The sequence below is a fragment of the Tasmannia lanceolata genome, unplaced genomic scaffold, assembly GCF_043159265.1.
Source record: "Tasmannia lanceolata isolate RefF3 unplaced genomic scaffold, GAP_Taslan_0.1 ptg000008l, whole genome shotgun sequence".
Taxonomy (NCBI): domain Eukaryota; kingdom Viridiplantae; phylum Streptophyta; class Magnoliopsida; order Canellales; family Winteraceae; genus Tasmannia; species Tasmannia lanceolata.
In genome coordinates, this window is record NW_027518685.1 from 32,109,547 (window position 1) to 32,133,390 (window position 23,844).

A 23,844-nucleotide genomic window follows, 5' to 3' on the forward strand; every position below is an offset into this window, starting at 1 on the left:
TATAGAGGAAAGTGAAGCTACCGCCGGCTTAAAATACAATGGGCCCACATTGTTTTGGTGATCCAAACCATTCATTTGATTGGCCCTCACATAGATAGGGTGTCCACCAAAAATCAGCTCCATAGGATCATCCCAACCCTACAATTTGTGGAGGCAAAAATGAACGTGTAAAAACCTTCACAAATTTGTCCATTTTTGCCTCCACAGTTTTAAGGGTTGGGATGATCCTATGGAGCTGATTTTTGGTGGACACCCTATCTATGTGAGGGCCAATCAAATGAATGGTTTGGATCACCAAAACAATGTGGGCCCATTGTATTTTAAGCCGGCGGTGTAGCTTCAGTTTCCTCATATATATATATATATATATATATATATATATATATATATATATATATATATAGAGAGAGAGAGAGAGAGAGAGAGAGAGAGAGAGAGAGTGTGTGTTCCTGAGCTTGAGCTCAGATAAGCTTATCTGAGCAGCTGATCACAAACCATTTCCTCGTATATATATATATATATATATATATATATATATATATATATATATATATATATATATAGAGAGAGAGAGAGAGAGAGAGAGAGAGAGAGAGAGCTTGAGCTCAGATAAGCTTATCTGAGCTCGAGCTCAAGAATACATGTGGCCCCAAATTTTTGGGGGCATCCAAAGCATTCATTTGGAAGGCAATTCCATGGATAGGGTGTGTACCAAAAATCACTCGCCCTGTAAAACCAGTCTTTATTTCCAAGAGTCTTCTTTATTTAAATTTAATTAAAAGGATTAACAAATTATTTGAGAGTTGTGATCTACGGGATATGCAAGCTAAATGATCTAATTAGATGTAAGGCCTAGTATTTTATTTACACAAAAGAAAGCAATCGATAATATATACAAACGAGCAAGCAACGAGGGGGGACAAAAAAGAAAAGAAAAGAGTGCGTTGAACTTGGAGGCCACCTAAGCTGACTACGTACTCCAACCGCTGGGGATCAAGTCGCTTGTAGTTCAACGTCCTAAGGCGCCTAAACTACATGCTTAAATGCTTAACCTTTGGGACTGGAACTGGGACTGGTGATTGACTTTGTGTGCTTAAGGATTCCATCTAGGATCTCTACATGCGACTAATCCAAAGGACCTAACCTTCTAGGTGCAACTAGGCTTGACCTGAGGGATTGGCAAACGACCTATAGCTAAGGTTCAACTAGCTTAATGACTAAGATTTCCAAGAGGTTCTAAGGGTTCCTAAAGGGATCTCGAATCCAAAAGCTCTTAGGAATTTTTAATTCTTTCTGGGTTTGTTGAGCCTTTTATGGGTTTTTTTGAATCTTTTAATTATCTTGGAAATTTAATGTGTTTTTTTAAATTGTTTGATTGGTTAGAAGTCTTGAATTGTACTTGAAACTTTTAAAAAATGTCTTTTGAATTTTAATTGTTTTGTGTTTTCTTTGGTTTTGTAATTGTTTTGGAATTTTGATTACTTTTGGCTTTTCTTTGATTTTTTTAATTAATTCGAAATTTCAATTGTTGTCTGTTATTTTATTTGTTGTTTTTCTTTAAGATTTTTTCTTAAGTGTCTTTCTTTTATGATTTTTTCTCTTTTATTTGTTTTATTAGGCTATGTGTATGCATTTTCGTCTTATTAGGCTATGTGTATCCTATTCATGTGTGAGCTACAGGGGTTTTGGGTTTTACGGACCGTGTGAATCGGGTTGCGCTGAAGTGAGAAACGTGTGCAATCTAAACTGGGTTTAGGGGTTTGTGTGAGTTCTGTTGAGTTGGGTTTGTGATTTTCAAGTGCTATGTTAAATGTTGTCAATTCAAGAGTCATGGTTTGTGAATTCATGTGGCTGTGTATTCATGTTTAATTTAGTTTTGATGTTTTCAATTACCGTTTTAATATTTTCTATATTCGAATGATGTTTCATGTGATGTGCAATCTGCTTGTGTTTGACACTTTGACCAATATGAGATGGGTTTGAGGATATTCAAGTGATGAGAAGGCTGCCACTATCAAATTGATGAGAGGGCTGTCGATATCAAATTGAAGTGGTGGGTTAATATCAAATTGAAGTGGGTTGTTGATATCAAATGAGAGGTCTGAGTTGTTTTATTTAGAACTCAAGTATGTGTTTAGATGTAAGTTGTATGAATTTTTAATTGAATTGTTTTTTGCAAAATGAATTCAAAATTCCTAACAAACCAATGATTTCAAAATCCCACCCTAAAATAGGTTCTAATAACTCTAAAATTAAATTATATTGAGCATGAGTGAAAACATGACAAACTATAACATGCAACTAGAAAAAGATGGAAATTCGAACAAGAAAACTAGTATAGGAAAACATACAACTAGAAACTTGCAGACTAAAACAAATCATGCAATTGAAATAAGAAGAAGGATGCAATAAAAACATTTAGAACATGATACCTTAAGAAGAGAGTTCCACCAACGAGAATTCCAATTACCGCAAGGATCCACCGAGGAGAGTCTTGGCAAGGCTTCTTGAACCCAAAGAGATTCGATTTCCTTGATCTCCTTCTTCCAAAATCCCCGCTACCAAGATCTGAGCCCGAAAGGATTCGGCCACCAAGTATTGGCACCAATAAGGGTTTCGGCTCTTAAGAATTTGGGCCAAGAAAGGTCATCCAACACTTGCGTTTCAATAATAATTTGGGCTACCAGGGACGTGAATACAATTTAAATTACTTTCCAAAGGATTTCTACCAAGGATTTTGGGGCTGCAATAGATTCGGTCGCAAAGAGTGTTTGTACCCAAAGGACGTTGACTAGCAATTTCAAGGGACGGAAGGTGTAATCCGGCAACAATGGTAGAGTGACAGGAGAACGAATGGATGCGAGATGAAATCCGGAAAAATCCCAAGAGGAAGAGTTGACTTGTTGAGAAAGGATGAGAGAGTGAATTGGAGAAGTGAGACTAGAATAGGAGGGGACTGCTATGGCGAGATATGGGAGTGAGAGTATTAGGATGGGAAGTCTGATGGGAGAGAAAGACGAAACCAAGAGGGTTGTTGGGTATTTTTAAGCACCAGCAGAGAGGGTTAATAGAAATCTCACTCAATGAGGGAAAAAGAGAGTGTCGGAGAGAGAGAGAGAGAGAGAGAGAGAGAGAGAGAGAGAGAGAGAGAGAGAGAGTTTCTTTCTTAAAACGTGGCCCACTTGCCAAGAATAGTAAAGAGAGTCCTTCTTTCCTTTGAACTTAAACCTCTTTAAGGTGGGCCCCACCTTATTAATGAATTTGGATGGAAGATATAAGAGATGGGAAGAATAAGAGTGGTCGGTTGGATTGCTATGGGGATGTGGGATTAATAGGAAGGGTGCATGTGTATGTGTGGTGTATGGCATGTGTGTCAACCACCTCAAAGTGGATCCCGCCCAGAATCAACCGAACAAGCTTTCCATTTTATATGGCATACAAATTGTAGATGAACCTAGAATGAAATGATTGGGGCCCTCATATGACTTGGACGTTTTTCCAACACTTATAATTTTATATTTAATAACTTAGCAGGCTCCACTAGAGGTTAAATTTTGCTAGGACTCATCCTCTTGGTATCCTTTTTCCACATGTAACTCCATAAATAACAATATAAGACAAGAATGTTCTTGAGTGTACCCAACTTCCATATTGACCGAATTCCATTTCGACATAACTTTTCCACAATTCTTGAGACTATAATGATTACGAGCCCCACTCCAATGTTGGCCCAAATCCAACCCCTTGGAACCTCCAACTTTCCATGACAGAAAATGGATGAAGAGTGGATAGAAAATGAGATAAAATGAGGGAAAACGCCGGGAAAATGGAGGGAATGACCCAGGGTTGATGAGAAATCACAGGGAAAAACAAGGACTTAACTCTAAAATGGAGGACAAGTAAACAACTTTGTTGGATAAAGTAGAGCAAAATGGGGGTGTCTACAGTGATCCACCTGGATCAAATATGTAGAGGACTTACTCAAGCAGTAGGAGTCGTAATCTGTCGGAGCCACTCATGCTATATAAGGTGACATCCGTGAAAGTAGCTTGAAGCATTGTTGAAGTGATAGCGAAGAAATCGCCCATGTAGAACCATCAGAACTGAAATCTCTCCTGATAAGTGAACTACTAGGAAGATAGCAGCGTACTACTGCTGGACTGGCGTGATTTCTTTGGGAAGCACCATTCCATGACCAGTGGTGTCGTCTGCCGGTATCGTATCCGGCTCAATGGCGTCGTTTTGTGTTTTAAAATTCTCAGTTCGAAATCCACGGAAGACTCAACACTGCCACTATGCGGATTTGGGATAGGGCTCCTCAATGGAATGCTCCAGATCGCCATACTTTGGCAATGCCTCATCAGTCACTATAATATCTGGCTCTGTATCCGTCCTCTCTGGATGTGCAAGGGGATCCAACTGGTCAATGTTTAACATAAGCTCGGGCTCAGCGTCAATACCGGCCTCACTAACACTAGTAGCTGGATCATCATGTGGCTCCTCAATAGTGTTAGCAACTCCTTTCTCCTCTTCTTGGGAACTAACATCATCAACAGGTGGTAGGGGGAAGAAGTTGCTAAGTGGCTCCCCTACAAATCAAACTGACTCAGGAGAAAATCCACGCTTTTCATCCTTGTCTTAGATTCTGCTTCTCGTTCACGACGAGCTACTGCTTCTAGTTCATGGGGAGCTGCAACTTCTCATTGACGACTAACTGCTTCTTCACGTATCAACCTCCACTCATACTGACAATAAGCCACTGGCCCATAAGCCCTCACAAACTCGTCATGGACCTCCTCCAATTGACAGAATGGAGGCTCGCCTAAATGATGACGCTCCGTCACTGTGTTTTCCTACAACAATTTGGCTTGTCATCTCGTGGTGAATCTAACCTGGCAAATGGTCAATTGGTGGTCATAGTCGTAGTACGCATGATATGCCTCAAGAGCATCGATCCACTGTAGACATGCGTCCTCATAATAGCCATAGGGAGTGTAGCCTTTAAAGTATCAATCGTCGTACTCATTAAAATATGGAAAACTGGTGGAGCCATTGTGGGGCGGATTAACGTCGCATGGCCCAAGATGGAATATATGGAATTCAGCCGTCTGATCTGTCAGTGATATCAAAAGGAACATGATGCCTTTCGTGGATCTCAATTGGATGGCCTAGATCGGCGATCAGATCACAATTGACAGATGAGAAGTATACCCAAATTAGTACTTAGTGCTCGCTGTTGGCTGCTAAGAATGGGCTGGGTATAACCTTCAGATCTTCCCAAACAATTCTTATGTTGACGTCGCAGTCAAATTCTGAGTTGAAATGGCTCGTGTGAAGAGAGAGAATGAGATGGAGAGAGGAGGGAGAAGGAACTAGACAGAGAAATGGAAGATGTTTTTCCTCTTTTTTCTTTTTTGTCTTCTTTTTCTTTAGAAAGCGAATGCCACTCTTTCAAGAGTAGTATCACAATCTATCAAAAAGGTAAAATTTGCCTTGCCCACGTCAACCTAAGCCACATGGGCACTTAAATGACACGTTATATAAGGCAAGTCAACTAAAGTGAGAGAAGAAAATGTTGTCTTCATCATAGCGTGCAAGTCACGGAGGCTCCTCCGTCTCCTCAATTAACCTGAAACTTTAAGGGAAGATGTCAACCGAGATTCCACCTTCGATATGTTCGGGAAGAAAAAAAATTGGGCGAGCGTAACGACCGGAGATGGAAACGACGATGTTGGATGGCTGGTGGTTCTCCGACTAGAAGACAACAGGAAAATGACCAGAAGGCACCCCGATTGCGGTGGATTGAGATGGGCGTCGATTGTCGGGAAAACGCTGGAAAAAAAAAAAAAAAACTGGGTGGCATCCCGCGGCTCTGAGATCGCTGCAAGCTACTCTTGTTTGCTGGTTTCCGGAGGAGGATGCTTCGCTGGTTTGGGCTGTCGACTGTTGTTGTGATGTGAAGATCCCGGCCAGGATTTGTGGTGTGGGGAATGGTTTTATGTGGGAAAAATTGGTGGGGCGCCTAAGTTTTAGAGGCTGTTCAGGTGTGTAGAAGAAGGCTGGGTTTTAGGATTTGTGGTTGCAAAGTTGAGGGTTTTAGAGACTGTAGTGGGAAGTTTGGGCTGAGATTAGAGGATGTTTATGGGAGTTTTTTTTTTTTTTTTGGTGGGGTTGAAGGTTATAGCAAATACAACTTGCTGCTGAACCGAGAGGCTAGGGAGAAGGTGGGATGAGAATAGGGATATAGGTGTATACAACCCAAAAATCTGGGTAGTATTGCAGCTTTTTAACATACTGGTTTGGGGCTTTAAGAAAAGCTTTGAAAGGGATTTTGGGTGAGGTTTTGAGGGCAGCAAGGGGTGGCTATATGGGTTTTGCACCAGCAAGGTCATGCATAAATTCGTGCAGATTAAGAGAAAAGACCGGCTAGCAAAGGGGGGGAACCAGCAATGTCAAGCAGTCTAAGGTAGGTTTTGCGATGGGGAATTCGGAGGGGATGGCAGGAGAAAAAAGAATTTTGCTAGAGAGCTCGGATCGTTTCATCTGATACCAATTCGATGCAGGCCAGGGGAAGAGAAAGAGAAGAAAGGGGTGAAAAGAGAAGAAAGAGGGAAGAGAAGGAGTCGTATAAGAGAGGAAAGAGGGAAGAGAAGGAGAAGAATAGAAGGGAATGGGACGAAGAAGGAAGAAGAAGAGAAACCATTCAAAAAAATGGAAAAAGAAGAGGGTAATCTTTTTCCAAAAGCTTAAAACTCCAATACATGAAGGCCCCATATATATCGGCAAACTAAATAAAAATCCCTAAAACCTAAATAACATGGAAATAAAATCACTGAAAGTCCTATTCGGCAAAATGCCACTTATTGGGCCCCACCCGCCTATAATCCTTATCATTGGTACCTGTTAAGGGTGCTAACTTAGTCCCAATGACTGAGACACAGTAATGGAAAGGATCAAATCTAAGCTTGAAGGTTGGAGAGGGAGATACTTATCTCTTCGTAGCAGGATTACTCTCCTTAAGGCATCGCTATCAAACATATTGATCTACCTCTTATCCATGTTTTAGATCCTAGATTCTATTGTTGAAAGGATTGAAAAAACTTATCGCAACTTCCTTTGGACTGACAAATTGACAACACCATCCTTTGGAAGGTCTTTGATAAACTGGAAGCAGTTGTGCATGCTTAATTCTGCTGGTGGGTTCACTATCAATTAGAAAGCAAAATGCGACCTTTCTTGCTAAATGATAGTGGCGGATGTTAACAAATAAGAATGATCTATGGACTAAAGTTATATACTTTGAATATCAACTTGAGGGAAGCTGTCTTAGACTTGGGGAATGGGACCCACTGAATCTCCCTTTTGGAAATCCTAGAAATAAGAATTTAGAACCTTTCTGGACAATCTTTCTATATGGGCAGGAAAGGGTTCAAAGACCCATTTTTGGTTGGACAAGTGGTTTGGTTGAACCACGTTTGTTTAGGTGTTCACTAACCTTTTGCAAGAGCAATCAATCCGAGGCTGACTACATGGATTGTTCTAGCTCTAACCTCATTGTTGCTCCTATCATTCACCCTTGTGCTTCATTTATGATATTCGATGAGTTTTTCAACCTATCAGGTACCACTTCTCTCCCCATGATTGCATTGATGAGTTGATGGATCTCTGTCCTTTTTTTTGAGGGTGGGCGTTGGGGGGGGGGGGGGGGTGTTTTTCTTAGTCGGGTCGTATTATTCGTTAGTACCTAGCCCATCTCAGTTGGGCTATGGTTTTCCTTTGGCGTGTGTTGCATGAGAAGATTCTCACGGGTAACCAACTCATGAAAAGAAATACCTTTGACCAACGGGATGGCTTCTTTTGTGGTTACCCTGAAGAGTGTTCTGGTCACATATTCATTCATTGCCCTTGGTTGTTCGACATTTAGAGCTTCTTCTTAGGGTTGTTTAATGTGATTCCGCCTATAGAAGGTCTATTGTCCATTAGATCTTTTTTGTCCTAGTGGTGTAAACCTATTGGTAACAAGAGGTTTATCTGTCTGTGGAAAATATTCCTCCCATATACCCTTTGTGTTGTTTGGAAACAAAAGAATGGCCACTTTTTTAATGGTACAAGGAATAATTTGGGTTTTATTATTGACTGGATAGATTTTGAAGTCTATGAGAGGGCATCTAAGTGCTTAGATTTCTCTTGCATACCTTCACATGTTACCATAAATGATTGGATTTTGCCATTAGTTATGATCACTCCCGCTCGTACTCCTAAATCCTAATGCGTGGCATGCCCCTCCACATGATTGGATTAGGCTTAACTTTGAAAACAACATTAAACTACTTAAGAGGGATGGCATGCTATCTCATATTGTTGGGTTTGGGGGATTTCTCTGATTCTAATGGCATGGTTGTGTTGGGCATATACAGGCCCAAGCTAGTTGAGCTAAAATTGAATACTGATGGGGCGTCAAAGGACAATCCTGTCTTATCTGGGGGTGGTGGGATCGTTTGAAATCATGTTGACAGGATTATCTTTGCGTTCTCTCATTATTTATTTATTATTATTTTTTTATTGAATGATTGCGCTCTCTCATTATTATGGCGTGGGAAGCAACATCCAAGTGGAATCTAGAAGCATTCTTGATGGCCTTAGATATTGTAAAGCCTTTGGTTTCTTGAATGTTTGGGTGGAATCTGACAACAAGGTCATAATTGGGTTTCTTGAATGTTTGGGTGGAATCAGACAACAAGGTCATAATTGACATGATAGTTTCAAACAAGGATCCTCCTTAGTCGATTAAATACTATTGGCAAGAGCTTCACTCTCTTATCCTTGATTTGTAGCCTTAAATGACACATCAGTTCAGAGAAGTTATCTAGGTTGTGGATCACCTTGCTAACTATGCTTGTAAGTGTAAGAAAGATAATGATTTTTGGCATTGGAACTTCCAACATTGGATAAAAGCGTTACCATTAAAAAAAAACATTGGATAAAGGCGTTGTGAGATGTGGTTTCTTGGGAATGCCCAACATTCATAGCATGCAAGGTGCTAGCTAAATGGGGTGGGAGATACCCTATTTCATAAAAAAAAAAATTTAAGGTGCCGGCTCATATTCCTAGATAAATTCCAGGTTAAATAAAGCCCTTCCAAAGTTTTATCAAAGAAGACTCCCTCATCACAATCAGATGGCTCAACGAAGAATCACGTCCTCCCTCCTCTCTGGAGGTTCATTCGCCTAATTAGAGAAATGAAAATTTTGGTCGCTACATTCATGTGCCATATTCTCATATCCTTCATGAAGGAAATGACCATGCATATGCTCATGGTAATCTTGGTGCTTCTTGGGCAAAGTTTTTAACGTGGATGAGATGCCTCTTTTGTAGTTCTGCCTCATGTTGGCTGGCTTCGGCCTTTGGGAAGAAGAGTTTCAAAAGGGTGGAGAGGGAGAATAGTTTCAAAACGGTGGAGAGGGAGAGAAATTTTGAAGGCTAGGATGCTCGTATGCATGAGCCACTCGTTTGAGCTAGTTGTTTGTTTCATAAATTCGGGCGAAGGAAAATAGTGGGCACCATGCGATTATTGTAGATCTCAACAAAGAAGAGAATGGTTTTTTTTTTAATTTTTTAATTTTTTTTATGACTTCGGTGATATTGAGGGGTGGGTCAATGGAAATTGTTACACCAATCATGGTATGTTGGTGGATAAACAAACAATTTGGTTTTATTGGTATTCCCATTAGGAGAGGGGTATGCTAATCCCTGAAAAAGGTGGTCGTGGGGGTGTGTTGCAGGTGGTCTTATCATGCAAGTAAATCCATGGAATCTAGCAATTGGATTTGTGGTGAGGTTAAGAATGATGCATCTCGCCCTCTCTCTCTTGATAAAAAAAAGATGATGCATCTCTCCCTCTCTCTCTTGATAAAAAAAAGATGATGCATCTCTCTCTCTCTCTCTCTCTCTCTCTCTCTTTCTCTCTCTCTCTCTCTCTCATTGGGATGTCTCAACGGTGGCATTTCGATCAGGTTTTGGTGTACAGTCAGACTTGGGTGAAGTATTTACCTTGTAACTGGCCCTACGAGCATAGTTGTCAAAACTCTTACGACTCGTATGAGTCAACTCCCAAGTCGAGTCGAGTCACTGGGCTTTCGAGGCGAGTCACATGGGTGACTCGTCTCTGTTGAAGACCGTCCGATGACTCGAACGAGTCATTAGGAGTCGACTTGAAAAAATAAGACTCTTACGCGTTGAGTCGCTGTGCTTGGGCTTTCTTGTTTGATGGTTGAAAACTTGGAAGTTGGAACTTAGAGCTTAATTACTTTTATGCATGCAAGTTACTAGCATATAGTTATTTATATTTTTGGCTCAGTGCTTTATGTATGTGCTATTGGGTTATATTTTTTACATGCTTCATCCTTTGATATATAATTATATTTTTTTAACTAAATTTCTAGTCTTGTCAAGAACTCTTACGAGTCACGAGTCATAAAATTAAGAAATCGAGTCACGGGTTGACAACTATGCCTACGAGAGGTTTTTTTTTTTGGGAGTGCCCGATACTTGTAGGCTTCGCTTTCAATGAATATGAAATTCGAGCGTTGAGCTGGATTTTCACATTCACATTCACATTCGTTGATTTCTAACCCAAAATCATCGGTGATGCATTTTGCCTTCTCTAAAAACATGCATCCAAACAACATAAAATTTTAAAAACAATGGTCTTAAAAACTTTGAAAGCAGAAACAAAGCTCCCAAACATCCCCTAAGCCACTAAACAGCCTCTTGGAGACTGATCTTATATATCTTTTAATGCCGCGACATGGAATAGACATGACACAACCTTCTGACCCATCAATTGTTGTTTCCTAGCCTTTTATTTTTTGCACGCTACTTCTAATTTCGTTCCGTTGCTTCTGTTTCTAATCTTGAGAAGATTCTAGGGTTAACACATTACTTTCACAAATATTTTCCATTGCATTTATAATTGTAGTGTTGGTGAGTTTCTGTTACTAAATGCCTGAGCTTTTAGATTTTTGAGTATATAGCATGAAATATATGTTGTCTGCTCTTTGTTTCTTATTATATACCACATATAATGTCGTCTATTCGCTTTGTTTTATATTTCCCGAAAACTCACAATCTTATGTCAAGTAATTTTTTTTGGGAAGTGATATATACCCCCTTTTGATCACTTGGGGCACCCAGCAGCAGTGTACGTGGCAATCAGCCCCATTGAATCTTTCTGACTTGAAGTACATCAGCCCCTCGTGGCAATCAGCCCCATTGAGTCTTTCTGACGTGAAGTACATCAGCACCTCTGCAGTCATTGATACACTGCTGCTGGGTGTCCCAAGTAATCAAAAGGGGCGGATATATCACTTCCCTTTCTTTTTTATGTGAGTAGTTTCCATGAAGAGCTTTCAGTTCCATGGTGGTACCTAATATTGAACCTTCTGAAATCTTGCAGTTCGTTCACTGTATTGTCTGGGCCAAGGACCTACTCTTTGCTAAGTTGTTTGGAGACAAAAGCCAGGACAATGATCTAAATGTTCGATCCAACGATTCTGCCAGCTCATCAAAACATCCGGAAGACGTTTTTGAACGAAGAATGGATGAAGATCCCGAGCAGTATGGCCAACGAATATTTGATCACGTCTTTGGCTCTAACATTGAAATGGCTTTAGCCAATGAAGAGACATGGCGGCACAGAAGTCGACCGAAACCTATATTTATTAGAGATGTCTTGCCCGACAAACTCATTCAACAGAATGGAAATTTGGATAAGAGTTCTGTGATTGACGACTCAGCGGTTTCTGCAATGTCTTCTCTGGGTTTGAAGAATTCACAGGATATTTGGAGCCATCTCGAAAATACAAGAATCTTTCTGGAGGCTTTAAAACTATTTCTTGAGAAAAGAGAAAAGGTCAGGCTTAACCACAAGCATTGTTTAAATTTCAGCTTTCGGATTTCGGTTGGGTCCGAAATCTTAAAATTTCGGAGTTCGGTTTGGATTTCGGCCGAAATTTTGTCATTTGACCGAAATTGGAAAACAATTTCGCTTTCGGTCCCTACCGAAACCGAAATTTAGATCCATGACCACAAGTGCTTCTGAAGTTGATATTTATTTCATAGTGGTCTGCCTTTTTTTCCCATGAGCTCTTAGGGTTACTTTGTTTAATTTGTTTCCAGGATGTTGGGAGCCTGACTTTTGACAAAGATGACCAGTTAGCAGTAGAATTCGTTACTGCTGCCGCGAATATTAGGGCAGCTTCTTTTGGCATTCCTTTGCACAGCCTTTTTGAAGCTAAAGGCATTGCCGGTAATATTGTACATGCTGTTGCCACAACAAATGCTATTATTGCTGGTTTGATTGTTATTGAAGCAATCAAAGTGCTCCGGAGTGATGCTTGCAACTATAGGTGCATGCCAAATAAACCTTTTCGACATTTTTCTGTATTCTGTTTAGTTTTCTTCTGGCAGTTGTGGTTGTTTCTGTTTTCATTGTCAAAATTGATGGAGAGATACTGAAAGCTATCCATGTTTTCACAAGTTACTTCTTGTAATTCTTAATACATATAGTCAGGCTTAACCACTGTCTTGCTTGAAATATGCTTGATATGAAATTATTTTGCTTGCAATTCCTTTCCTGGTTTGTTTTGTTTTGCTTTATGCATTAGAGGTATATGCTTTACTGTATTCCTGTGCTAGCAATGCCAGCTTGTGTAACTAGCTGGATTTCACATCTTGTTGATTTATAAATTTGCCACTTTTGAAGATTAGATACTTTTCTAAAATAGCATCAATATGACAATAACATTACAAAGCGATATAGGCATTCATCCCATCCATCAACCGAGAAAGACACCTATGTTACACTAACTAGGAGCGCGGTTCTTTATTCAAAAATACATTATGAAATGAGCCCACATTTTATTTTTTTTAATTTTTTTTTGAAAAATGACATGTTTCATTGATAATATGAAAATTACATTGGGGACCAGGAGTCCCAGCCTGCATTACATATGATCAAATAAAGAGGTCTAGGGTGTACCCTAGACCAAGAGGTTAAGTAAAGAACAACAGAATTCGATATCCTTTCTTCAAGCACCCTATTTCTTGACTAATCACATAAAAAAAAACTTCTAGACAACATTGCCTCGACTAGCGAAAGACCATGGTCTCTCAAGCTATTGAGATTCTAAATCCTTTCTCGGCCCACCTAGGATCTAATATTACCTAGAGCAGATATTTACTCCTGCGATCTCTCCTATTAATCATTCTAACATATTACCTTAGCACCAACCAACAGAACTGAAGCCAGCTTCATAGATTCCACAATTTAAGTGACTAAATTCCCAACTTCCTTTACCCATCTCCTTTTCCGTCCTACCTTTACTAATTAGAAACAACCACAAGAACCATGTCTAAGAGGATTCCACTAGTAGTCAGTTACAATGCTCCACAACTAACGAAATCAACTTAAGTAGATACTTCGGAAATAAAAAAGCACAGACTCACTGATACAGATCAAATCAGCAACCTCTTAGGGTAGGGTCCTTTAATCTCGTAGTCCCGCTTCCATTTCAGCCTCCTTGGCTCTTTCTTTTTTCTCCTCTGCGTCTCTAGCTTTCATTGCAAGGAACATTTCTCTAGTCTTTCCTAGATCCTCTTGGTATGAGATTCCAAATACATCTCCAATTGCTAAAAAAATCATTAAAGCCCTCCTGCTCTTGGTGCCCAGATTCCTCTTAATTAGGCGATATCAGTACACCCTTTCCTTTATCGTTTTCACTGGACTCATTAAACTTCACAATTCGCTGACCATCTTCCACCTCTGAATTATCTTGCACCAAGACCCGAATCATCAACCAAGCTCTCGCGCCTATTCTCCAGGCTTAAGATCGCCAAATGTTTCTCCTCCCACAACTGCCTTCGGGTTCGCCTTTCCTTTTCTAAAATCTTGTTGAATATGGGCAAATTACGAAGAGGCATATGCAGTTCTTCCTCGCTATTCATGATGGACAAATTAGGAGACATACTCGAGCTTCGACTAAATTCTTCTCTTTCTTTCATCCACTGCTTCTTAAGAGGAGGTAGTAACACCTCAGCAGGGGTAGGCAATTCCTTCCTCGCCGGCTTTTCATTATATTTGAGATTTTTTAGAAGGTAAAGGTCTCCATCCTCCGGGGTAAAATCACCCTTGGTCTCACTAATTGTAACCCGAGATCGATCTTTACCAGACATGCTTGAACTAGGCGAGTTATGCAAAATTCGTGGGAAATGATGGTTTTCGGATACAAGTTTTTTCTTTATGATTTCTTTTTTTCGATACATACATGTAATCCTTCTGTTAAGTACTGATAGGCCACCACGGGTGGCCAAGATGCAAGCGTCCTGCCCGAGACCTCTAATGAACTTACCTTTACTCGAACGTGCACTTTTCATCGAAAACTCTTACTTGCCTTGATGAACCTATTTTTTAATTTTAAAGCCTTTAGATCCTTCGCCGAATTCAACCTAATCGAATCCACAATATCTTTTCTACCTGCCTTTCCTTTTGCGCCACGTGGGACTGAAATTAATGTCTTTGATGCAATCCCTGCATTAGGCTGACTCTCAGCTCCCCTCAGCGTAGCCTCCCTACTTTCTGACGAGCCAGGTAAGATTTCAGAGGGGACAGGCGGGTGGGTGGCTAATTCAAAATTTAAAGCGAGGTTCACCACCGGCTCCTTTCTGCGCCCCGAGGCCACTGCCACCTTTTCCGGTGAAAAGACCGCCGCCGGTGGGCCTTTATCGGTGGAAATTTGACCGGATCCTTCAAAAAGGGCCAAATTGTCTTTACTACTGGATTCTTCCACCACCGACAATGCTAGAGAATTTATACTATCATCGGACACGACCTTAACTCCCATTGAATAAATGGTGGAATCTATCCTTAAATTAATGGATGGAGGGATTGATTTCCAGAAGGGGGCAATGACCAGGGCAAAGGCAAAGGCCAAACAATGAATGTGATTCCCAAAAAGCTTGGTCTCAAGGACCTGACCCAGATGGAGACCCAGGATCTCCACCGTGGCAGAAGACCAAGCATGAAGAGGGATATCATAGAATCGCAACCGAACAGTTCTAGCCCCCGTATTATATGCCGGGAACCAGGACTGGAGGGAAAAGAGAGATATCCCCCAAAAGCCTCACCTCCCCGTCAGGAATGGCCTGCGATTAGACTCCACTGCTCTACGGCCAGGTGCCTTCCTAGCCCCAAAATCCAACCTCCTTCCTCTGGTATGCCAGTCTTCCATACTTCCCAAAGAACCCGCATGCGATCTAGGTGGGGGCCATTGGGGCCTCGCCAAATTAACTTCTTGCCCCGAGCGAGAACAAGAATCTTCGACAGCATGGGTTAAAAACCCACCCCAAGAGATTCAAACACTTCCATAATAGAATAGCCACCATCTAGACATGAAAGAAAAGGCTCTGATAGCCGCTCAAGGTTAAATCCACACACAGAAAAAATCCGACGATTTCTTAAACTCAGGAACTCCCGGAGGAATATTCCGGCGGCTTCTAAAAACGTCCCTTATAGTCATGATTCCATAGCCTATGATTCCGCTCAACTTCGTTCGCAATGGATTTTGAAGGAGGGATTCAAATGATTCCGCTCTGCTTCTCTCTATTTTCTTTTGACTTATGAAATGAGCCCACATTTTATGAAATGAGCCCACATATAAACGGGAGCTGGTTTGCTCATTATTTGTGTTCGTGCATCTTTCAAATGAAAATTAAAATAGGCCGAAATAATCCATGTAATGTATAACCGGGGAAGAGAAATAGAAGAAAAAGGAGAAAAGAGAAGAAGAAGAGAAGGAGAATAGAAGAAGAAAAGGGGGAAGGAGGAAGAAGAAGAGAGAGAGAAAACAGAAGAAACAAGAGAGAAGACAAGAAATTAGAGGGGAGAATCTGTATTCATTTCAATCTTTGTTCATCAAAAAACTAATTATTCCTAATACATGAGGCCTATTTATGGGAATTGAAATAGAATTCCATGAAAAATAAATAAATTCCCTAAATAACATGGAAAATAAAAGCCCTAAAACTAAATACCACGGAAATAAAAAGCCTAAAAACTAAATAACATGGAAATAGAAATCCTAATGGGCAAATATGCCACTTATTTGGCCTAGTAACTGCATCACCATGTATTAGCATCATCTTATTTATTGTAGGAACTGTCAATCTAATCACAGCCTCACATCATTTTGATCATGGATTGGGTTGTGCCCAAAGACTCAAGAATAAAGCATATATTAACATCATCTTATTTATGGTAGGAATTGTCAATATGATCACAGCCTCACATCAATTTTGACCATGGATTGGGTTGTGCCCAAAGACTAAAAAATAAAGCATATATATCTAATTATATATAAGTAAAGCTGAATGTCGCACAACGTGGTGCTGCCACATGGCACCCCTTCTATACCTAAAATTTCTCTCTTTTTTTAAAAAAGAAAAGAAAAGAAAAATGCAACGTCAATCGCACGTTGAATTAGCTAAAAAATCTCCTTGGCCTCCTAAAATCTCTCTCACCGTCTCTCTCAATTTAATCGACTCCTAAATTCTCTTTCCCTCTTTCTCTAATCGTATCCCATGTTTCTCTCTTTGCAAATGGCAAAACATAGGTGGATGAGTCCATTCTAATCACATAGGCATTCCAACACAATATGCCATTGTGAATCCTGTTTCCGTTGCTTGGATCTTTAGCCCTACTCCAAACCGAATAGTGTCGAAGGCCATATTGGAATCTATCTCAATATAGCAGAAAAACTCTTCTTCACTATAAAACTACTCTCTCTTTTTTTCCCAAGGAAACATCACATGGTGAGGAGAGAGTTTGTTCTTTCTTATAATCAAGGTTAGTGACTTTTTTTTTTCCTTTTCTTTTTACTTTTTCATCTCTATGTAGTTTCTTCCCTATAAATTTACATAGAGACTTAAATCCATATCGGATCAAAGTACAAATGAAGTAAAAACAGATTCAATTTTTTGTATGAGTTTTACATTAATGAAGCAAAGCAAGTGGATGTATTATTCTTTTTAACAAGGTAAGCCATTTCATTTTGTGATCTTTTGGGCCCTGTTTGGATTGCAAGAAAAACATTTATGACTGATTTTTTTGCCAGGGAAAGTTTTTTCTTTCCTCTCTTTAGAGGGAAATATTATGATTACGGTAAATAAAAATAATTAGGGTTAGTTCTAAGTTATATTTTCCGGTGTGTAAAAAAAGTAGTACATTTTAGAAATATTTTTCCACTCAACTTTTCAAAAAAAATAAAAAATTCCTTCAATCCAATAAGAAGATTTTATATGATACGATGTGGCTCACCTATTTAAATGATCTAAGCTGCTCATTTGGTGGTATTAACGGTTTAGATTATCCATATAGGCAGGCCCCACAATTTTTTTGTACGCTTTTATTCCATGTATCTGCTTTCTCTTTTCCATTCCATAAATCGGAGGCAATTCTTTCCAACACCAAATCTAAGCTTTATCTCAATCTCTACTGTACACTAACCAAAAGCTTCACTAATTAAATGATCCGTACCATTTGATCAAAAGGGCTTTTGTTTGTTGAATGCGAGTATATAATCTTTTGTTGTTTCAAATACCCTCATTTGTTGTTGGATCATCATCGAATGATTAGATTGTTCACCGTGGGGTGCAGTTTCAGTAGGCTCCAATTTTTTATGAATCATTTCCTTTTGTAGTCGCCCCGTGCAACGCACGGGTCTGCAACTAGTTTTTAAAGTAATTAGATCTTTATCAGCATTTGAAGTAAAATTTATGTTTTCCTTGAATTCAAAACCCACTCATTCATTGCATAACGTGGCCACATATTGGCTTGTTGGGTGCACACTCCTCACTATGGTAGTTTGAAATTTGTCAAATCAGGCACAATGAGCTTGTTTTAGCCCATAAATAGATTACTTGAATTGATTTACTTGAGGAGTGTGAGAAGTGAAAGACCAGGATGACTCTCGTAAACATAGATCCCCATGCTAAAATGTTTTTTAACATTCTTATGATACAGTGACAAGTAGGCGCTATGATAATACGAGCTAGAATTGTAGTCATCTTTGTCGAAGGAGCAGAAGTCTCCTCACAATAAGTTTCGTACTTTTGTTTGTAGCATTGAGAATCTAGTTGATCGTTGTATCTATCTAGGCTCCCGTCTGAGTTGAGTCTAATAGAGAAACCCACATATGTTGAGTGTTGTAATTTTTGTACATTGCCTTTCTCCAACAATTGAGGAGAAGATGAGAGAGCACCGCTTAAGATGGTTTGGGCACATCCAATGTAGGCCCTTGGATGCTCCAGTGAGAAGAAGTGACTTGTAGAGCACCAATTGAGGAGAAGATGAGAGAGCACCGCTTAAGATGGTTTGGGCACATCCAACGTAGGCCTTTGGATGCTCCAGTGAGAAGAAGTGACTTGTGCCAAGTTGATGTAGTAAAAAGAGGTAGGGGCAGACCGAAAACAACTTGGGTAGAAACAATGGGGAAAGACTTAATGGCTAGGAACATAGTAGATAACATGACCTTGTATAGGAGAGAATGGAAGAAAATGATCCATGTAGATAGGGGTGTAAACGGATAGAATTCGAAGCGGATATGGCTATATCCGAATTCGATTATAGTATACACTATCCGAATTCGGATTCGGATTCGAATTCGACGGATATTTAATATCTATTACCGAATTCGATTCCGGCGGATATTGTTCGAATTCGGATATTATCCGTTTATACGGTAAATTCGAACATTTTATTGCAACACTTATCTTTCTTCTCCTTCTTACTCCCTGAATGAATTTTTCAAACCCTAAAACTAGACCTCTAACTTCTCTTCTCAAAATTAACTCTCAAACCCTAAAATATATGAGATCCTCTTCTTCCTTATAAAACAAAGGCACACACAGAGAGAGAGAGAGAGAGAGAGAGAGAGAGAGAGAGAGAGAGGCGGTGGGGATGGATGATGGCGCTGGTAGTGGTCTTTGGGTTTTTTTTTTGGTGTATATTATGGAATGGGTTTGGGCTATTTTGAACAGAGGAAGTGAGAGTGCTGATGGTGGAAGATGAAGAGAAATAGGGATGGAAATGAGGATTGGGTTAGAGATGGAGGTGACTGGCGGTGATGGAGGTGGCCGTGAGAAGGTGGAGAGAGGTGGCGGTGACTTTTGGTGGGGGTTGGGGGCACCAAGGAATTCAGGAGATGGTGTCTCCGCCTCCTCCTTTCTCCTCTCTCTTGCTTCTCCTTGCAAACCTTAGAAGTCCCCTCTTTTAATTGCATTTTGGGTTCTAATATAACCATAAGTTGGAAAATTGATCCGAGCCGTCCATTTACCATCAATGACCTAGATGGCCTTTTTGCTTTAGAATTCTCTAGAAACTATGCCATCTTCTTTCAATCACCATCATCCATTTGTCTCTTTCATCCTACAACCCACATTTGTTGCCTCATAAAGAAGCCATGTCAAACTCCAATAATGCCCTTAAAATGAGAGATTACTCCATTTCCCACCCAAAACACTTTTCGTTTTTTTTTTGTTTTCTAAAAAAAATTCACTTTTCTTTTAGAAACAACGATAGCGTGTCATTGCTAAAAATAAATATTAATGATATTATTAATAATGAATAAAAAGGATGTACTTCTCGGATTCGGATGCTAAACGGATCGGATACACCATTTATTAGATTCGAATCAGCTAAGAGCCGGATATCTCATAAACGGATTCGGATAATATCCGGTTGAAACGGATTCGGATAATATTCTCTTTAAACGGATTCGGATGCGGACGGTTATCGAATTTCGAATATCCATTTACACCCCTACATGTAGACGAACCCAACTAGTGTCAGGATTAGACTTAGTCAATTTGAGCCGGGTAGATTCTTTCACCTTCTTTATGAAAATTTTCTAAAGGATTCATTAGCCGACCCCAACTAGTTTGGGACAAAGGCTTAGTTGAGTTGAGTTGAGCCTTTCTCCTACAATCTTGCTTAACTGCTTGCTTATTTTGCATCGTGTTCCCCTCCTTTGATAATTAATTATGGTACTGTGGATGGGTATCATCTTGAAATGAAGATATTATACAGCCGAAATAGGTTCTGTAGAAGAAAGTTTATATGAATAAACATTTTCAAGGAATAAGGCACGACAAGATATAACTCTTTTGGACATTTCCGTAACCATGAAAAACACCGTTAGCTGCATGGTTAGTTAAATTATCACATTTATGGGGTATAAGGTGCAAGATGCACAAAATGCTCACAGCCATAGACATGAGTAGTGAGCAATCATCAGGTTCACTTAATAAACAGTGTCAAGGAGTTCTATTATCTAAGACAAAGGAGATTTGACAAATTTTTTTAGAATGATAGAGATTTGACAAGTAATAAGGTGAACACCAGTAAGTTGCGAAAAGAAATGTGGGGCACATGGTTCAATCAAGAGGGCACAGACATTTGAAAGAATTTGCCTATTCTTTCTCTAATCAACCTGTTTTTGTTGAGGTGTATGAAGATCCCATGTGAAGATCCTTTATTTCAACAAACTGACATATAGGGAGTAAGTTACGAGAAAGGTTAGGAAGAAAAAGGACACTATCAACAAGAAATTACTATCGCGCGAGGGAGGGAGGGAGGGATTTTCCGTGGTGAGAGATAGCTGTATTGTCTCCATTTGGTGTAATCTCTAGGTGTCCATTATACTGTTGAATGCTAAAAAAGAGGGATTTTCTGTGGCAAAAGATATCTGTATTGTCTCCATTAGGTGTAATCTCTAGGTTACCATTATACCGTTGAATGCTAAAAAAAATTCATGAATGCTGATAATATGCACTTGGAAAGCCAATGGATGAAAAGATTTTGGATATAGCATTGGGAAGAGCTGCTGCAACCGTTTGTTGAATTATTTTATGAATGCCACAAATATTGGGATGTGTGACTCCTGTCCAATATGTGCTCTCGATAGTGTGGGACCTGGTATGCATATGATGAGATGAGCCTCATTCCCTAGGAGGGCCCTGTCCTTGTTGTCGAGCATGGATATTACTCCCACATGCCTCTGGTCGACTAAATCACTCATTCTAGTACTATGGCAACATGGGCATGCATTCTATTTCTTACAATTGGACGCAACATGTCCATATTTCTTTCTTTCATAGCACCACTCCTGATTGGGTTTTGCTTGCCGAAGCATGAAAATCTGTGTTTTGAGATGATAGGGACTAGTGTCAAGAGTGGCATGCATGCGAATGCAAGTCTCAATCTCCAATAACTCCGTCGATAAAGCTGATTGTAAACCTGTTAATTTCCCTCTGCTAATAATGTTTGCCCTAGCAATCTCAAACTCCGGCTCAAGATGCCTCAGAAACTGCATAACCTGACTTATTCTTGCAGTTTTATAAAGTCTTTTCAAGTGTTGTCGGACACTGTCTAGAGAAAAAGTGCATCCTATTAGGTCCATAAAGTTATTGTCATAGTAGTAGGATTGCATATCCCTATGCTCCCCGCGCATTTTGTGAAATGTCACCTCAACTCTGGTCCCCTATAAACCATCAACATCCCAAAGAGGATCCAACTTGGAAATACACAGATCTTGATCATTCCATCTGAGAGAGATCTAGGTGAGTGATTTCCCGCATAAAATAATTCGAAAACCCCTGTAAATGGTGTAAAAAAATCTCAGAAAAATCACTACCATACGTCTGAAGTCCAGATCTACTAGGATCTAAACATTCTGACCTAGTTCAGAATTAGACAGTACGGCCGGAGAACACTATGTCAGGCCCTTGATGATGGTAGCACAACTCTCTCGATCGGAGTTCTCAGATCTGTATCTCTTCTCTGTATATCTGTAACAAAGGCCTTTGGATCTTTGCATGCTTCTGATACAGTGTCAAACTAGAGAGAGAGAAGGGAGGAAGAAGAAAGAGAGAGGAGAGAATATGAGATGGACAAGGTTCAAGGTGGGGCTGGGGGTGAAAGAAGTGGTTCATTCAGCTGGTCACTCTCGAGTACATTACTTCAGTGATATGAAAAATAACAGACACGCCCTTAGGTGTGAACATGTTTACAGAAGGTTGCAAAAATGACTATTTTACTCCTCTGCACACAATGAGCCCTGAATTTGCAGGGGCTGTCAGGCTTATAGCTCAGTGGTTGAGATATATATCTCAACTTTGAGGTCGTGGGTTCAATCCAAGCTTAAGTACCAAAAAAAGCCCTGAATTTGCGTGAAGGGGAAGATCGAGATTATCAGTATCTTCAAACCCTAGATCAAGAGACTTTTGATGATTGGATTATTTGTAGGTGGGATGATTCAAGTACAAATTTGTACTGATGGAGTTCGATGGACAACAACAGTAAGAGCAATTGTTCATTTGACTTAGTGACATATGAATGTAGGGAAATTGCAGAAGGCGAGAAACTCATATTGTTTAGATTTGAAGTGATCTGTAGGACTTAAGTTCTTTTCAATTATAGCTAGGGGTGCAACTCGGGTCGGGTTCAACCCGAAAAAAAAGTCGGGTTGAGTTTGGGTTTGGGTTGAGGATTGGGGAGACCCGACCCGAGTGAAACCCGACATTTTTATCATTTTTTTTGTATGCTTAAAAACTCGGGTTGGGTCAGTTTGGGTCGGTTAGAACTTGGGTTCGGGTTGGAAAAATGGGTTCCTCGGGTCAGGTCGGGTTGGCCTCAACCCGACCCGAGTTGCAACCCTATTATCGGATTTGGTGTTTTGTGCGTTCTGCAACTTTTGTGAGGTGTATTTTAATTTTAGATTATCTGTTTTCTGTGTTCAAGGCCATTCTGAAATCAATATTAAATGGCTCGCGTTTTCACCAATTAGTTTTGTTGACCATAAATTTGTTGTTATTTTAGTGGTATCATTCATTGGTAGTTTGTTACTTTCGTAATTGCTATTTGATTTTTATTTGATGCAAGTTGAATTCATACCCTTTCATATAGGTCATAACTGATCAGGTTTCCAACTTTATGTTTTAGTCCATAGGGAATCTACTTGACAAGATCTACCCCTATGTACTGGTCTGACTGGTTGATAAAATTGTAAGTGTTTTGGGTGTCAAAATTAGGTTCTAAAGAAGGGAATCAGGATCCAACTTCCTTTATTATTTTTTGGTATCAACAAAATTTGGAAATTTGAGTGAAAGTTAGGGGAAGATTGGGACTCTTAGAATGTTTTATGTTGTTTAGGATTTAGAAATCTTTTATGCCTTTCTATGTTAGTGGGGATGTTTAAGGTTTGTTTCTTTTAAAAAATAATAATTAATGGGCTTATATAGTTTAGTTTGTTTTGGTTTCTATTTCTCATCTTGTTTCGTGCTTGAATTAGAAATTAAAAAGTTAAAATCTGTTTATTTTTAATTTTAATTGAGTTTGTAATTAGAAAGATACGTCCGGCGTCCGCGTTTCTTCTTTTTAATTGAGGTTAGGTTTCTTAGTCTAGTTTGGTTTAGATCCTATTTTTCATCTTGTTTAGTGCTTTAATTAGAGATCAAATTTGGCTTTTTTCTCTTTAATTGAGTTTGTAATTAGAAAGATACTTCTGGGTTTCTTAGTTTAGTTTGGTTTAGTTTCTATTTCTCATATTTTTTAGTGCTGCAATTTGAGATTTGAAAGTTCAAAGTCTGGCTCTCTGCCTTTTAATTGAGTTTGTAATTAGAAAGATCATTCTGTGTTTGTTCTTTTTAATTAATGTTATACATAGAAGGGCAAGTCTGGATTTCTTTTCTTTAATTTAGGTTATAATAGAAAGATACAATGTGTCACTTTTC

At 39.6% G+C, this 23,844-nt stretch overlaps 1 protein-coding gene across 1 annotated transcript in view; it reads left to right on the top strand.

Moving 5' to 3' along the window:
- The window catches only part of LOC143885209 (SUMO-activating enzyme subunit 2-like), a 49,033-nt gene that overhangs the window by 21,292 nt on the left and 3,897 nt on the right, over nt 1–23,844 (top strand). The window contains exons 6-7 of the mRNA XM_077389271.1: nt 11,456–11,911; nt 12,178–12,407. Of these exons, the coding sequence (XP_077245386.1) occupies nt 11,456–11,911; nt 12,178–12,407 (686 nt within the window). The remainder of the gene's footprint in view (nt 1–11,455; nt 11,912–12,177; nt 12,408–23,844) is intronic.